The sequence below is a fragment of the Phoca vitulina genome, unplaced genomic scaffold (genome assembly GCF_004348235.1).
Source record: "Phoca vitulina isolate PV1807 unplaced genomic scaffold, GSC_HSeal_1.0 scaffold75, whole genome shotgun sequence".
Classification (NCBI taxonomy): domain Eukaryota; kingdom Metazoa; phylum Chordata; class Mammalia; order Carnivora; family Phocidae; genus Phoca; species Phoca vitulina.
In genome coordinates, this window is record NW_022589778.1 from 5,111,566 (window position 1) to 5,128,989 (window position 17,424).

Consider the following 17,424-nt stretch of genomic DNA (forward strand, 5'->3'; position numbering starts at 1 on the left):
GTTTCCTATTTTGTTTAGTAGGTTTTCTCCAATGACCATTGATGGAATGACCAGTTTGGCTGGAATTAATATCCCTGGGCACCCAGGAACAGGGTGGTGTATTTTTGTGTACAACCTGGCTCCTGACGCAGATGAGAGTATCCTGTGGCAAATGTTTGGGCCTTTTGGAGCTGTCACCAACGTGAAGGTCATCCGTGACTTTAACACCAATAAATGCAAAGGTTTTGGATTTGTGACTATGACAAACTATGATGAGGCTGCCATGGCGATAGCTAGCCTCAATGGATACCGTCTGGGAGACAGAGTACTGCAGGTCTCCTTTAAGACAAACAAAACGCACAAAGCCTAATGAGCTCTTGTCCTCAGTCCATTTATATATGAAAACTATACAACAAAGGCAAGTTAAGAGAAACTTTATACATTAGTAAATGTCTTTGTAAGTCAGTGTTGAGATGGGGATAAAACGACTACTTAGCATCCTAAGAAATATGTGAGATTTTTTATTGCTAGTATTTGAATTAAAACTTCTTAAATATCTTTTATGTTTGAATATGGACAAGAGGTACAGGGTTTTTACCTGTCACATTGCATTCTATTGCCTTCTTTGAAGAAGGTGGACCTTTTAAAGTGTTTCAGCTAAGGGAAGACATTTCTTTTCTTTTTACATAACTGCCTTGAACCTGTGAGTAAATATTGAGGCTTTGTGTTGTAATTCTTCAGTTGGTTGTGTCTTTTTTTCCCCCTTTTATTTCTTTTTCTGATTAGCTTTGTGTTTGGTTTACATTTAAAGCATTGCTGTTATGTCTAAGAAAAGTATTTTGAAGTTTACATTTTTATTTATGAAGTTAAAAACAGTATTTATTTTGTAATTATGATTTGGGTTGGGGAAGGGGGGGGCTACATTATAAACGCTTATTGTAAGAATACTGGAGAACTTTTCGTAAAGCAGTACCTTGCCAAAGAGATAAGAGCCTCTTTGATGTGGGTTTAAAAAAAGCATCTATTTTTATAAAAAAGAAAATTTGGAGAAACTTTTTACTGGTCCTGGAACAAATATTTTGACTTGAATACTTTGAGAAATCTCTTCATATGACACCTAGTGAGCTTTTAAAATTTACCAGGAAATTTGCAGCGGTTGGAAAATTTAGAAAGATTTATGATGTAGAAAATACTACTTTTGAGATCTTTGTATGAAAGGAGTAGAATCAATGGGGGAAACACTGCTGGTTTCGTTTTTGTAATCACCAGTGGAGTGTCTGATCATCCTGGTTATTATGTGATAGGTGGCTCACATTGATTTGTGATTTTGAAACAAATAAAAAAAATTTACAAAAGAATATATAAGAGCAGGCAAGAAATTTAAATTACCAAGAGATGGGGGAAAAAAAATCTGTTCTTCCTAAAGAAATCCCTTCAGATAGAGCTCATGGTGTTTAGTGATGTACTTGCAGTATTGTTTGAAGAATTGTTTTGTCTTAAGGAAAAAAAGATGTTGCACATGATTTGTACTGCAGCAAATCGGCAAAAGTGATCTGAGTTGGATATATTTGAAGGTATTTTGAAAGTTACGTTCAAGGCTAACACCTGAGCTTTGTGTAATGTAAATAAGACCTTGTGTTTATGAACCTTTCAGCTAATTTGATTTTTTTTTTTCCCTTACATGCCAAGTGATGTTCAGGTTTTGAATGTTTTTGTATCAGTTTTTTCCTTTGTAAATGGCATTAACATTGTTACTTGAGGTCTTGCTTAATCACTTTTGTTGTCCTGAGGACTTGAATTTACAGTGCATCAGATTTGTTGCTAATTTTGTCTGTAGATAGTCTAGCTTCAGCTGTTTATGGTGATGCTACATTTTCGTTTATAAATATGTTTGTGGTAAAAAAAATGAGTATAACCATAGGTTTTGAACAAATTTCCTTACATTTTTCATACAAAAATCATAAATATCTGTATGCTACTGAAATTTAACTTTGTATGATGCTTAAACCACTATTTGGGGAAATAATAAAATAAGTCTTTACCATGTATGAAAGAAATTTTAAAAAATACAAAATATTTTCTGATTAGCATCTAGCTTATAATAAATTTTCAAAAAAGCTGAAGGCAAAAATGCCTTCATCAGGATGCACTGAGAACTATATAGTTACGTCCTGCTTTTTGTATAAACTGAGATGCTCACATGCTTCCCCTTAGAACAGGCAGTGTGCTATGCATAACATAGTTGTACATTATCTTTGCGGTTGCGTTGAGTTTTTTTTATTATTTAAAATTGTAGTTATAAAATTTTTCAGTATAGTACAGTACATATACTGTGAGGCGCGTGCTAAAGTGAATAAGCGAGTTTTCATGCTGACCCACTCAATGCTATTCAGAAATCAATTGGCTTAGCACTTTCTCATATCCTTAGGTGCATTTAGATTGTCAGAGTTAACCTTCTGCGTTTAAAAAAAAAAACTAAAAAAACAAAATACATGTATATACTTAAAAAAAATAAGGTTTCCCTCATGGGAAAACAGCAGCTACATGCTTCTTTCCTATACTACTGTAGCAAACCAAGGCATTGATGAGAGGGCATGCAAATTGTGCTTCACTTTACAGTGTTTATCAGAGCACTTAATAAAATGTAAGGCTGGTATTTATTTGAAGTTGTACAGTATGACTTAATTCACATCTGTTGGAATAGAAAATATATTCTGTTGAGTATTTAAGAGGCTGTACATGTTTTCTTTTGTGTTTGGATTCTTTGTACTTTTTCATGTTCAGTACATCAATAAACAAAGTTGAAGGGAAAGAACAGTGTGGTGAGTAGGTCTTTATACACATTTTGGGGGCTCCTGTGCTCAGGCTAATAAACTTACCCTCTTGAGTTAAGAGGTTCTCTCAGAGCTTTAGTTGAAAGCTGTGTTATCTAAAGTAAGAATTCCAGAAGCATGTTAATTTGAAGTAGAATGTGCAAAAAAATTTTTTTGAATGACATTTCTGATAGTTAGCTTTCAAATATTACTTAATGAGTAATTTTTATAGGAATACGTGCTTTCATCTGCTAGTTGTAAAGTTTGGGTAATTGGATGCTGACATCATTCTATTGCTCTGATTTAATAATCAACCTTTTTTTTTTATTTAAACGGGAATTGTCTTCACACATTTACTTGAGCGAAAGAAAAACCAAAGAGAAGGAAGATAACTTATTCTGCTTCTGCCAGCAAGGTTTAATTCACTCGTGGGATTAACTGCTGGTGTGTGAGATTTATTTTTGTTGCCCAAGTGCCAGATTGTCAAGAGACTCTTCTCTGAAATCAGGAACTCCGTTTTCATTCGGTTAAGGCTGATGTGGGTAGCACGTGTCCATGTCAGGAACTGTGCCAATCCTGTGTTGCATATACATGTTCAGTTCTCATTACACATCCTTACCAGATCTGTGGAGGAAGGAAAATACTTCTTGCTGATCCTTTATGCAAAGATTCTACTTCTATAGAACTTAAGAAAATTTGATATAGTGAAGTACTTTTTTTCTTTTTTTTTTTTTTTTCAGGGTATACTAAATGTTTTTTTTAAATTTGTATCTGTCAGTTTTTTTTTTTTGTAAAAAGCCATTCTAAAAGTAATTGTCCTGAATTCACAACTTAGTAGTCAAGAGAGTAGCTGAGTGACAAGACAATTCTTTTTCTTCTAACATGCAATTAATCTCAAATCTCCATACCCCCTTCTTTATTATATGAATTTAATACTCTAATTTTGTGTTATCAGAACATCCTCCCCTCACCTCTCTCCTCTTGCACACTTACCCGTATTTTGACTGGTTTGCATGTCAGCAGTTCTTTTATATTTGAGCAGATAGTGGAAAAATTCTCAGGAAAGGAGGTTGGTGAGACTACTGGTATACTTGAGAGTTTTTTTTTTTTTCCTTAGAATTCTTTCTCCCCTCACACTTGCAAATCATCCTAGAGTATTGCAATTCTGTGTTAGGGTTGCCAACGTAAATTTTTTAATCTTAACATCATTTTATGTTATTTTAATCTGATTTGAGTAGAAGTGTTAGCAATTTATCCTTTCTGTTTAAAAAAAAAAAAAAAAAGACTAAGCGTCCTACCCTTACTTTATAAGAGGTTCAAAAATGTAGTGGAAGCTTTTAACATTCTACTCAGAGGGTTACCTAGAAATAAGAAAATGCATATATTTTAACAGTAAGTATGTTGAAATTTTAATATACTTCCAAAACAGTATGCATATACTTTTTGTGAGGAGAAGATACATTTAAGAGGCATTGGTTTTGATCCTTTGTATCTGTTACCATATCGGAACCTCAAACAGAAGAAAACAGAAGTATTGCTAAAATTGTAACGATTATTGTTGGAAGAGCATTTATAGCTTCAGTCATTGCAGTGAATGGTTCATTTTTCTCTACTATTCTTTGTAGTCTTTCTCTGAAAATTCCCAGAAGTGGGCTCAATTCCCTTTAAGTTGGAAGGATTAAAACATCTATACCATTAATTCAGGCAGTTTGTTGAATATAGGGTCACTGAAATTAACCTCTCCAGAATTCTGGTTTATAGAAATAAACAGAAGCTATTCGGGCTGTTCAACACAGGTTTATTGGTGATCTGCGTATTGTGCATTGTGCCCCAAGCCTATAAAAATGAGCACAATGCGGCTCTTACCTTCTTGGAAACTGTCACCCAGAAGGGAGGGCAGATAAGCCATGAGGCCAGGACCACAGTGTCGTTAAGTGCTGTGAGAGCCCAGAGCAGTTTCAAGCTAACTTGGTGTAGTTTTTACAAGCCCAGTTACAACTTGCAGAAGTGAACCTGCTTTCCCCTTCTTGTGGATCTGGCTTTTCCTTTCTTGGATTTGATTATTAACTCATTTGTGTAGTTTTTAATCTGACATTAGTGTCATTTAGTGAATCTTGAAGTGCTGTCATATGCATTAAGTTGCCCATATCCTTTCCGAAGCAAAATAAATTATTATATACAATAATAATACAATAGTTGGGTTGATGGAAGAATTTGGCCAGATGTTCTTGCCTTCTGTAAACATATAATAAAGGGGTGACAATTTACAAAACACTAATATGGTAAAGTACCCTGAATATCAAAAGTATGCCGACTGGCATTATTCTACTTTGAATTAAGACATGCCACAATCTTAGGGTCTCAAATTCAATATTAACATTACTTTTAGTTTAAGTAACTAAAGATGCAGGTTAAGATGTAGTAGTTAATACTAACCCCCAGAAATACTTAACGGATGTTATGTTTTCAAATACCTTATAGCAACCAAGCATGAACCCCCCACAGCGTGTCTCGAAGGGCAGACAGTAGGGTTTGGATGAAATAAGCTACTCTGTTCTCACACAGTCTGTCTTGTGCTCAAGAAGATTTGTCCACATCTACAAGTAACTATACAGTAGAAAGAAGATCAAGAGTGGAGTGCTGTGCACAAAGTACATTAAAAAGAAAAGGAGGAAGGGAGTGGTGTGTGGATGTGTGTGTGTGTGTTGGAAGGGTAATTTGGGTGGGAATGGGAAGCCACACGGTGGTAGCAATTGAGCCGGGGCATTAAGTGGGATTTGAAAGAGATTGGGGGAGGGAAGTCAATGAGAGAACAATGATCAAAGGCATGTGGGTAAGCTTCTGTCTACTGGTAGTATTTTCTGGGCAATTAAGTCATTCGGTATAGATCTTTGAGTTCGTTAAACATTTTTATGTTTGTGACTAGTTAAATCTTAGATGAGTCAGAAATCTGAGTCCATAATGAAATACAAAGTATCTAAACATCAAAACTTTGTTCTTGCTCCTTTGCCCATATTTCTACTGTAACACGAAAAATACCTGCTATGATAGGTAATATGTGATTTTTGGAGTTGCTAGGCAGGACAGTGCCTTCTTTTAAGGGAGATGTTTATTTGGAGCATTTGTTCAGTGTACGCAAAACAAAAGCAAAAACCCCCACAAAATCTCCCAGTAATCACCCCAGAACCCTGGACCAATCTATTTCTCAGTGTGTATACCTTTTCAGACTCCATGATTTTAGTTGGTAAAGTGATCCTTCTATAGTGTTTATACTATTTCTAGGGCCATAGTACCCATTTGACCCTTAACGTTGGACTGCAGTTTATATTTTTCTTAACCCACATTGCTCAAGGATTACATTCCTAGAAGACGAGGGGAACATTGTAAAACCCAGATGTTCCTCAGGTATTTCCAAGATGAGGTTTTAGTTTGACAGCTTTTTACCTTTCTGGGGTTTTTTGGAAGCTCAGTTAATAGCCACACCTTCCCTTTCCATGAAGAACCACAGGAAAGAAAGGCAGACCATTGAAGTGGCCCTTCAAGGGGGGAAGGGCTTGTTTGCTCATTCTGCAGGCCCCTCGGACCTACAGATCGTGGCCAGCCACGTGGCGTCTCTAACTCTGATTTTCACTGTGCACTCCTTCCGAGAATCTTCCCTGGACAGTTTCAGAAGCCACCAGCCCCACCGTGGACTTCCTTGCAGATTTGAAGAAACTGGCAACCCCCTTCTGAGGGACCCACCCTTTGGAATGAAGTGCAGTTGGCAAGGTAGCTTTATTCTGTGGATTGCACTGCAGATGCGACAAAGGTGAAGTGACTGTGGTGAGACCGGGGAAGGGAAGGTGGTGACCCATAATACAGGCGATCGGGCTTCCAAAAGATGCAGAGCTTTTATTTGTTGGATGTGGAAGGAAAAGCAGCTAGTTGGGAAGTACCCTTAAGCACCTCGTTGAAAGTAAACCCCCCATATGTTCCCAATCTTTTCCTTTCTCAAAAAAAAAAAAAAAGGTTTTGTGAAGTTGCCAGTTTTAATAATCGCAAGAAATAATGCAGGTTTTCACACCAAAATATTCCCTAGTTACTATCAAAAAGGATAAGTAGCTGTTGCTATAAATGTTCAAGCCACACATTGCAGTTGCTACTGTATTACTTAAATATTCCTTAGCAGAATTTCATCTTTTGAGAATGGTTGCTGTTGCGTGTTCTCCATATGTACCCAAGTATATGTTGAGAGGATTCTGGTTTTCAGAAGTTACTCTTAGAGAAGTGCCTGTTTTACACCCATAATTGTGTGAGGAAAGTCCCTTTCAAAGCTTCTTAAGTAAATGGCTCCTCATGCTCTCTGTTTTCAGATTCAATGGATTGAGTATCAGATGATAAAGACCCACATGCTGTCTTTCTTAATGAAGGGCAGTGAGAACTTTAATAAGCTGATCATGAACTTCTTCAAATAAAGATGTTTTTGTGTGTGTAATGGTAGTATACTTAAAAAGTTGTACTTCACAAACGGTTTTGTATGATGGGCTATAGTCCTGAGGAGATCAGTAGCTTGACACCCCTGTTAGCCCTTTGTGACATGGTTGGGATGCTCTGTTTTAAATATTTTTTTTAAAAACTTCTCTTCTGGTAATTCTTTCATTAAATATACATTGAGCACCTGTTCTGTACCAGTAGCTATGCTATGCTTCTGGGCTTAACATTTAATTTATGTCTAGTTTTTCTCCGGTTTTGAGCCGGAAGACACTTCAGGGGTCTTGTTCAGCAGATGTGTGAGTCCGTCCCAAAGACGTTAAGGTTCTCAAAGGTTCTTTTGCTAATATGAGACCCGGCCCTTGAACCCAGCCCTCCTAACTCCTGGATCTTTGCCCTTCACAATCACTGAGTTACTAAAACACACGCTGAATTAACTTGTATAAACTGTGTCCTTTTGTAGGATCAGATTTCTTAAATCCTGCAGGATATATATATATGGCATCCAGAAGTTGAACATAGGCAAATACATGTATTTTATTATGAGGCACTCGATATTATTTTAATCCCTGTGGATAATTTCAATCAATAATAATCCAGTCCCTGTGGAAAATTTATAAAGTACAGAAAGCACAAATTAGAATTAACTCAGTCTTCTGAAAAAGATATTTGAGCACTTTTTTTTCCTCTGACACTTTTAAAGTCATGATTATATATCTAATCTTTTAAGAAATTTTAAACATTCCAATTTGGTTTTGGTTTTCTTTTGAAAAGGATTCTTTACCCTTTTTTTGTTTTTTTTCCAGGTTTGTATGGAGAAAGTTTTGTTTTGGTTTGGTTTTTTTCAGACATAAACTAGTGCATTCTGATTTTGGTTTTGAGACCTGGCACGTGAAAGCTGTTGCCTGGTTTTTATTGTATCAGATTGCCGCTGACATTTTCTCAGGGAGGGCTAAAATCCAGGGTTTCTACATGGTTTCCCATTACAACTCCATGGCTCCAGGCTAAAGACCTATTGAGGTCCAGAAACTGGGGTGATGTTTCCAAGCGTTAAGTTGTGGAGATGCCTAAAATGCCTGCTTGCCATTGTCTACGGCAGGTATGTGGTTGTGAGCTTCACCTAAGCTGCTGGGTCCTGCATGGGGAGAGAACTATGAAGTGCCTTCTTCTCCTTCTGGACAGAAGACATGTAGATGTCCCAGAGTACTGATAAGTCAACTGCTTCTATCCTTTCTTTCCTTAGCAAAAAGAAATGCTGGGCGAGGAGTGGATGATGAGGCACCTAATTGTGGGTGAGTAATTTTTCTTTCTCCCTCCATGTGTCTCTGATTGCAGTGATCTTCCCTCTTGCAACGGTCTGAGTAAATACTAGCTCCTTATTGCTTGTGCTCAGAGAAGTAGCTGATGGTAGAAGAGCACTTTTAAAAGGATTGAGGAGGCTGAAAGACGCTTGTTAGAGTGCACCTGGATCCTGCCATGACATCACGAGCGGACCATAAACGGCTCTCCAGAAAGCACAGCAGCTTTTTTTCACCCCTTTCTTAACAATGAGACGTAGATTGGGCTTGTTCTCTATTCAAGCATCCTTATGAGTAAATGTCTATTTTTACGGTAGAGCTGCACTTTAAAAATAGCTCCAATCAGTACGACTCTTTTCCCCCATATGTTAAAAAGTTATACATGAGTTAAAATATCTCAGATTGCTTAAATTCTTCCAGACACAAGGCACTTTTCCTTTTTCCTTTTTTTTTGGGGGGGGGGGCGCAGAAGTGCGGGGGAGGATTAAATACAAAACAAGGACTTTCTGTCTGGCCCGCCTCAACCCTGTTTGTTCTTGGAGACTTTTTTTTTTTCTTAACCAGTGGCAGGGCTTTTAAACCAAGATTTGAGATTTCTGTTAAAAAATTCATTAATATTTGGCGGGTACAGTCTTCTTCCTGGAGCGATTGTTTATTTTTGTTGCTGAGAGCAATTAGCTAGAACAGTCACAGTTGCAGCTGTTAGATACTGTAAGCTCCAGCGGAGATCACAAAAGGCCTTATGCCCATTTAGAGTCTGTATTTGGATTGTTTTTAATGGGTGATTCTTCTGGAGGCTACTGTGTTAGCAAATTCGATTGGGTGATCCTGAGCCAAATCAGATGTACGGTGGGATCGTCAGCATGCCGTGCTGATCAGAGTCTCTTAAACACCTTGCTCTGGGGAAGCTGGGATGGCTGTGTCTGCTGCTGCAGAAAGAACCTGCCCCATTCTTTCCTCTCTGAGTCCTCCCTGTAAAACCCAAATACAGTCCATCCGAAAGCGTCATGCTGTTTTCTCAGTAATTTGTCCTTTGCTTTTACTCCTTGTTTGTTGCTCTTGATTTGTTGGGGCTTTTGTGGGATAATCTACATGTGCAAGTGTGAGAAAGAGATTCACAGAACAGTCTGGTGCCTCAGATTTATATCTTTAGCGAAGAATGACTTCTTAGATAATTTTGGCTCTAATTTAATGCCTGACACTTCCAGAAACAGCAGCTCAAATGAAGGGATTGTGGGTTTCACGGTTTTTATCATGTCTTTTGCCTTTGAATATAGTTTTGATAGAAGGTATATGTGTGTACATATTTAATAGTCCTGTTGCTTTAGGATTCGCAATATACTTTATATACATTTTGACATTTGAATGTCACAGTAATTTGTGAGGCAGGGAATTCTGTATTGTCTCCATTTTACAGAAGAGTAGATAGTCTCAGAGTTAGTGGGTAGCCAGCCACCTGCTTACTTTCTTTACTGTAGCCATTTACTTTTGTACAAAAAAGAAAATACGTATTTCTTGTATTTTACTGCCAGAGTACTAAGCTGAAGCAGGTTGATGAACTCTGCTTTATTTTAAAGGCTGCTAGAGATTGCTTTAATGCCCAAGATTAGTATATAGTGGCTTCCCAGAAAGTTAGAGTAGAATTAGAATATGTTTTTTTCATCTTTATTTGGGGAAATAATTTGGGAATATTGGAGGGTTTTGGTAATTGTATTGTAAGTGGGAATCTAAAATGTACAGTGAAAGTTTGTTTCCTGCTAGCTAGCCTAAATTAATTAGGACTCAATACATTTTGTTGAGATTTAGACACTTATATGATGAAATTTTTAGAGCAGCCTTTCAAATGGCAATTGATTGACCAGATGGCAATCTGTTTGATCCGCCGGCTTCGATCTATTATTACTAAGTCAAGTGCAGTATTTCTTCTTTAATCACACCCTCCCTCCAATAAATTTTTTCATATAGTTGGGGAGGTACAAACACTTGTAAACCAAAAATCTAGTGTTTTTTTTTTGTTTTGTTTTGTTTTTTAAAGTAAGCTCTACTCCCACTGTGGGGCATGAACTCCTGATCGTGAGATCAAGTCGCATGCTCCACCAAGGCCAGCCAGGTGCCCCTAACCTAGTAACTTTAATAAATTTTCCTGTAAAAATTTTCTCTCTTTGGGTGACTTTATTTTTCAATGATACTATAGTCCCAAAGTATCATGATTTGAAATGAATGCACAAAAATTCCAGCAAAATGCAAGACATTATCCCTTTTTCCTTTCTGAATAAGATTAAATAATTGTATTATGAATTATTTGATGGCTTTCTTGTTTCTACAAACTTCTTGAGACCATTTCTTATGTTGTTAAACCTTTTGGAAACCTAACTGGTATATAAGAGGGCACTATAACCATTAAGATTGAAGTATGTTTGGGGCGCCTGGGTGGCTCAGTCGTTAAGCGTCTGCCTTCGGCTCAGGTCATGATCCCAGGGTCCTGGGATCGAGCCCCGCATCGGGCTCCCTGCTCTGCGGGAAGCCTGCTTCTCCCTCTCCCACTCCCCCTGCTTGTGTTCCTGATCTTGCTGTGTCTGTCTCTGTCAAATAAATAAATAAAATCTTAAAAAAAAAAAAAAAAAAACCTTAAAAAAAAAAAAAAGATTGAAGTATGTTTATTGGACAAAGTTTTTTTTATACTCAGATTTGATTATGAATTTATTTGAAGGCAGTGTAGCACCATTATCTTGGATAAATTAAAGACTCAATAGAGATGCCGATAAGTGAGATAAGAAGCATGTGGAAACGTGGATAGATGGGTTGGCCAGAATATCTGAACGGAGGAATGAGGGTACCTCAGTGTGATGCTCTCCTTTTTGTTGCAGTGAATGCCCCAGGGAGGTGAGTTGTACTGATGAGAATCAGTGAAAACCTCATTAGGAAGATCTCTTAATGGAATTTAGTACAGGGATCCTGAGATTTTGAAGAATAGGCAACTAGCTATGTTAGCCTCAAAGTAAAGCACCAGGTCTTAGCTGAAACCTGTCTCAAATATTGCAGCACTTATCAAATGTTTTATCTTCTGCAGCGGTTCTCACGATCACTTTTGAGCTTGACACTCATTTTTGAAGCTTGTTAATTTAGGAGCATTAATATTGAGGCTCACTCCTAGATTCTGCTTCTCTGGCCCTAGGGTAAATCCCAGATGGGCTTCATAGTGCAGGGAGGTTTTTCAGCTAAGGTAGAGACATCTTGGTGTCATGGTTAATGGGCTGTAGAGGATATAGGAATACAAGGTGTTCCTACTCTATTTCCCCTTCCTTTTCTGTTTTAGTCTTTTCAGGTTCCAGGAAGCCTGTGGTTGTCTGCTCCTACTGCATTCTTCACCTAGAAAATTTACATTTGACTGTGTATTTGGGTCAAGCACCATGTTAAACACTTCATATACAGTATATATATCAATCTTAAAGTCACGAGAGAGATACTCTTTGTTCATGTTTTAGCTCACTTTCTAGACTGGGGAATTCCCTGGAGTAGGATGTTTCTGTGATTCAGCTTGGTGTTTCTTTTCCTCTGTGTCCACCATAGTACCTTGTACATTGTGAGCATTGAGCATACTTGTAGAATACATAAAAGGGAAGAATGAAGTTTGAAGAATTGCTGCCTATCCAGAATTTGAGTTGGTATGAGACGTAGTTTATTCTTTTTTTTTGTTTAAGATTTTTAAAAAATTTATTTATTTGAGAGAGAGAGAGCACACACATGCACAGAAGGAGAGTGAGGGAGAAGCAGACTCCTTGCTGAGTGGAGAGCCTGACGCGGGGCTTGATCCCAGGACCTGGAGATCATGACCTGAGCCGAAAACAGACAGCGCTTAACCGACTGAGCCACCCAGGCATCCCTAGACCTAGTATATTCTTAAATGCATTTTCTCTATCAGGAAATTAATGCTTATAATTTCTGTGTTTCTTAAACATTTCAGGTTTGCTTGCTTATTTTGAGGGTGAGTCAGGGTTGGAAATAATACCTAAATTGTAAAATGATGACCCCAGAGAAAGTATGGGAAAGGGATTACGGTGCCGCAGGAGGACGTGCAAGTCTGCCCTCCCAGGGACTTCTGCTACACATTCCGTTTCTGTTCTCCTTGGGTAGAAAGGTCTTCTACATGTGAATGTTAGGGATATGAACAGTTAATGTCTTTTTTCTTGGACAACGTATAAGCTGGTCCTATGTCTGTATAGTGTGTGTATCAGTAAGAGTGAGACAGAAATGTAAAGAGAAGTTGAAATGTCTTTGGCCCTGTTTCGAAACAGTCAGGGGTCCCAGGTGACCTGGTATTGATATACATTTATAAACACAAGATTTCACAGCTCTTCCCTTTTTTATGGAAATATTATGGTGTTAATAGCCAGAAGAGTAACCTGCCCTCTTTGAATTTACTCTAAGTAATAGAATATTCCCTGCTTAGAGTTCATAGCTTGACTTAATGCTTAGAGTTCATAGCTTGACTTAATGTCATTTCTTGACTAAATCCATGTCCTAAGAGAGTCATGCCAGAGTGTCAGGATGTTAAGTATAGTGTCTAGTTCAGGCTGCTATAACACAATACCAGAGACTGGTAGGCTTATAAACAACAGAACGATATTTCTCATAGTTGTGGAGGCTGGACATATGAGATCAGGGTTCCTGCATGTTCAGGTTCTGGTGAGGGTCTTCCTTCAGGTTACAGATTGCCATCTTTTTGTTGTGATCTCACGTAGTGAAAAGAGAGCAAGCCGGTTCTCTGGCTTCTTTGTAGGAGGACACTAATCCCATTCATGAGAGTCTACTCTCATGACCTCGTTACCTCCCGAAGGTTCCACCTCCAAATTCCATCAAGCTGGGGATTTGATTTCTACATGTGCATGGCGGGGTACAAACACCCCATCCATAACACTCCATGTGGAGTTCTGGGGTATATTTGAACAGATATCTCTCTCATATCAGACTCTCGTCATCTAAAACTGTGTTGTCGGGGCACCTAGGTGGCTCAGTTGGTTAAGCGTCTGCCTTTGGCTCAGGTCATGATCCCAGGGTCCTGGGATCGAGTCATGCACTGGGCTCCCTGCTCAGCACGGAGCCTGCTTCTCCCTCTCCTGCTCCCCCTGCTTGTGCTTCTCTCTCTCTCTCTCAAATAAATAAATTAATAAAAATCTTCAAAAAAATTAAATAAGACTGTGTTGTCATAGTGGTTTTCTTCTGTTGAATGTCAACCATGACCCTGTCAGGAATCTGGGCATTTCATATGAGTTGTTGGCTAATTTTCATGATAATTCTGAAAGGTGCATAATGTTATCCTCCTTTTACAGATAGGAAAACCCAAGGCTTGAGGAGACAAAGGAACCCCTGATGGGGGGAAAAAAAATGTTTTAGCTTCTTTTATCATTGCAAAATAACATGGAAAGGAGAGCTCTCCATATCCAGGTAGGTAAATGGTAAATTATGTATTTGGTAACTAAAGTATGCTCAGGGGAATACATTTTGGTACGGGAACTCATATTATTCCCTTTGTGTCTTGTGGTGCCTGTACCTCCAAGAAATCCGAAAGCTCGCAAGCTTTAATGGAACCTAGTTCAGATTGAAGTCTTTAGTTTTCTGCCTTCAGAGACAAGAGAACATTTTTCCTTTTGGTGGTAACATACACAGTTATCCTACTGCTTTCTGTGTGTAGAAAATTATGTGAGTAGCAGTTGTGGCTCTTTCTGTTTTTAATGTTTCCTAATGGTCATGCCTGCTATTGTACCTGTAAGGAGTACATAAGCCTGTGGGTTAGTTGGAATAAATGCCTTCATTTGGCAGGTGAGGAATTTGTGTAGAAGAGAAGCGATTGGTTTGACGAATGTTGAGCACTTGCGGTGTGATTAGAATTGCAGACCTCCAGGTACCAGGCTGTAATTTGCAAACTGAGCAGGATCAGGTGAAACGATACTTGGAAATACATTTTGCAGTAGCACTCACTCTCTAAATTGAAGTGCATAAAAATGGAAGGCATGGGTTTTTCTAAAATGCGCAGTATCTCAGGCTGGGTCTGATTACTTACCATTACCACCCTTCCAACCTTCAACATCATGTAATTTTGGTTCCCAGATTAGATTGCTAATAAATTATTACAGTACACAGAATAAGAGTGTTGGACTCTGTTCTCTAAGGTCTTGCTATTCTAAGTATGGTCCATGGATCAGCAGCACTGATATCACCTGGGAACTTATTAGAAATGCAGACGCACTGCGTCTCTGCCCTCCAACCTACTGAACCACAATCTGCATTTTTGTGGAATTACCAGGTTGATGCATATGCACATTAAAATTTGAGAAGAAGTGCTCTCAGGCAGTGTTTCTCAAATTTGAACATGCTTAAGATGGACCTGGAGAGCTTGTTAAAACAGACTCCTGGGCTCAGAGATTGATTCAGTAGGTCTGGGATGCATGCGTTGGGAGTTGTCCTGTCTCTGCATACCTTGCAGAGTGGGTGGATGGCCTCTGGTGCTAGGTTATACCCACTATCATTTGGATGGCTGAACTCAGTGAAGTCAAGAACCTGTGCAGCCAGTTCTCTGGGTACTTTTTACCAAGGGCTGAAGGTGGAGTCCACAACAGTTTTACACTTACTTATTGAAAAGTTACCCTGTGAAGGACTAAGGTTGATGGGAAAGTGTTCTGTGGTCACTATGAGAAGGGAAGATACATTTAGATAGATAAATACATATATAAGGATAAATAGAACAGGGAAATAATAGTTGAACTGTTTCCAGGAAGCCGTGGAATGGGTTGGCCAGAAGTACTGTCCTCTTTACTCATCAAAAAGGAAAAATTGTATATCTCAGCTTTTCTAAGATTCCACTTCCTTCTAAGAACTCTTCATAATTTCTCATCACTACCCTTGCCAACTACCACAAACACTGATCAGAACTCAGCAGCCTACTTGGCCAGCCAGTCTTTCCTTTTTAAATCGATTTAAGGCAGTTCTTGTGTCTGGAGGGTTGGCTGCTTACCACTTTGCCTCAAGGTGTTTTTCTGAGTTTATCCATTGAGAGCATAGGTACCTTTAAGGCTTAAAAATGATTCTGTTGATCAGTGTGGTCAGGAAGTAGTGAGCCCCACCCTTGGACAACTGCTAAATTTGCAGGGAGGTAGATGTTGGATGGTTTTTCAAAGGTATGTTTGTGTTCACCTCAAAATGAAAGCTCTTGGAGTTTAAATGTATTCTTGTTTGTATCATGAAATTTTTAAAAAAGCATTGGCACCGGCAAATTCACACACGCCCCCAAAGTAAATTTTTCTACAGGATTTTTTTCCTGCAACATTTAAGCCATTGATTATCTTCTTTGGTTGGCATTAAGTATTCGATATGTCCTAATGAAAGAAAAAAGTTGCTTCACTACATATGGGTGTGATACTCAGCAAACTTTGCTTTTTTAAATTTGGAGGTGAAGCTTGGGTATATGAGGTCTTGTTCATTTGCCCTTCGTTTTCAACGTCCTCCTATAATAATAAAAGGCAACTCAACTCATAGATCAATAAAGTGACTGCTAAGAGCGGAAGTTTCTTATATGACAGTTACCAGGATTTTAATATTCGTGCTCCCTGTCAGTTTCTTTTGGTTTGACTTTTTGTGCTTTTAGAACAAAGAGTTGAAAGTTGGAAGGTTATTTTCTGGAAAATGTGCCCTAGGAAATAGTGGGATTTAGTGTTCATTTTGGGCATGGCGTGTCTATGCACTTACTCTATTGCAAGAAATTGTGTTTCACAGAGCCATCAGGTAATTCGAGAAGTTTTAGTTGGAAGGGACCATGGGATTAGAAGAAGAAAACCAGTGCTTCATCGAGTATCTACTGTTAGCTGAGCGCTGTGTGAGGCACCTCACAATTCCATAAACTGACTTTTGTGTGTTCCACTCTTACAGCTGAGGAAACATGGCCTTAAATAAATCCCTAAGATTTATTTGCAGAGCTGAGATTTAAATTTGGATTTGAACATGAAGTCTGGAACCTACTCTCAACATGTGCCTTATATTGTTGAAAGCTAGGTAAAATAGATTTGAGTCCATGCGGCCATTAAGAATGAAAATGCCTCATGCCTACTTCAAGGTTTTAAAGTTTTAAAAGTATTCATAATCTTGTGAAATAGATAGGGCAGGTGCTAATGTGCTCATTTACAGGTGGGATTGGGCTGGATAGGTAAGAATCTAAAACTCAGCCAGGGGGCGCCTGGGTGGCTCAGTCGGTTAAGTGTCCAACTCTTGATTTCCGCTCGGGTGGAGATCTCGAGGTCATGAGATTGAGCCCCACGTCAGGCTCCACACTCAGTGCGGAGTCTGCTTGGGATTCTCCCTCTCCCTCTCCCCCCGTTCCTCCTCCTGTGCATGCGCGTGCTCTCTCTCTCAGAATGAATAAATAAAATCTTAAAAAACAAAAAACAACAAAACCAATCTAAAACTCAGCCAGGTGGAAGGATTGGCTGAATTGAACAAGGTTGGTAAATGGCAGAGCCTCTGATCAAACACTCATGTTGACTCCAAACCTTGATAAGCTTTCTCATGCTTATCCTAACAGTTTGTGGCAAGTGTATTTAAAAGAGGCTGGAAGAGCTGTTAGCGGAATAGTTTAGAATTGTAAACATCTCATAAAAAGGCTTGTAAAATTGAAATGCGTTAATAGTTGGGGATCTAATCTAATAATATTTAATACTCATCTCTTCAGAGCTTGGTTTTCTTAGGAAAAAGTTTTTAAATGCCCTGCTTCTTTAAAAGTGAAGTATTCTTTCCAGTGAGATTGATTACACTTATTGTAGAGATTTGTTCATCTTTTGGCTTATGTTGCAGCTGAATGTTTACCTCATTAATTT

The 17,424-nt window shown here is 38.5% G+C and overlaps 1 protein-coding gene across 16 annotated transcripts in view; it reads left to right on the forward strand.

The window, feature by feature from the left end:
- ELAVL2 (ELAV like RNA binding protein 2) overlaps window positions 1-17,424 on the forward strand; it is a 183,578-nt gene that overhangs the window by 160,549 nt on the left and 5,605 nt on the right. For 11 of the 16 annotated variants that reach the window (XM_032393683.1, XM_032393684.1, XM_032393680.1 and 8 more), the window contains 2 exons: window positions 19-8,554; window positions 13,891-14,005. In XM_032393683.1, the coding sequence (XP_032249574.1) occupies window positions 19-349 (331 nt within the window). In that variant the 3' untranslated portion in view covers window positions 350-8,554; window positions 13,891-14,005. Of the gene's footprint in view, window positions 1-18; window positions 10,947-13,890; window positions 16,707-17,424 lie in introns of those variants that run through there. The other 5 variants (XM_032393689.1, XM_032393679.1, XM_032393676.1 and 2 more) reach the window with 3 other exon arrangements.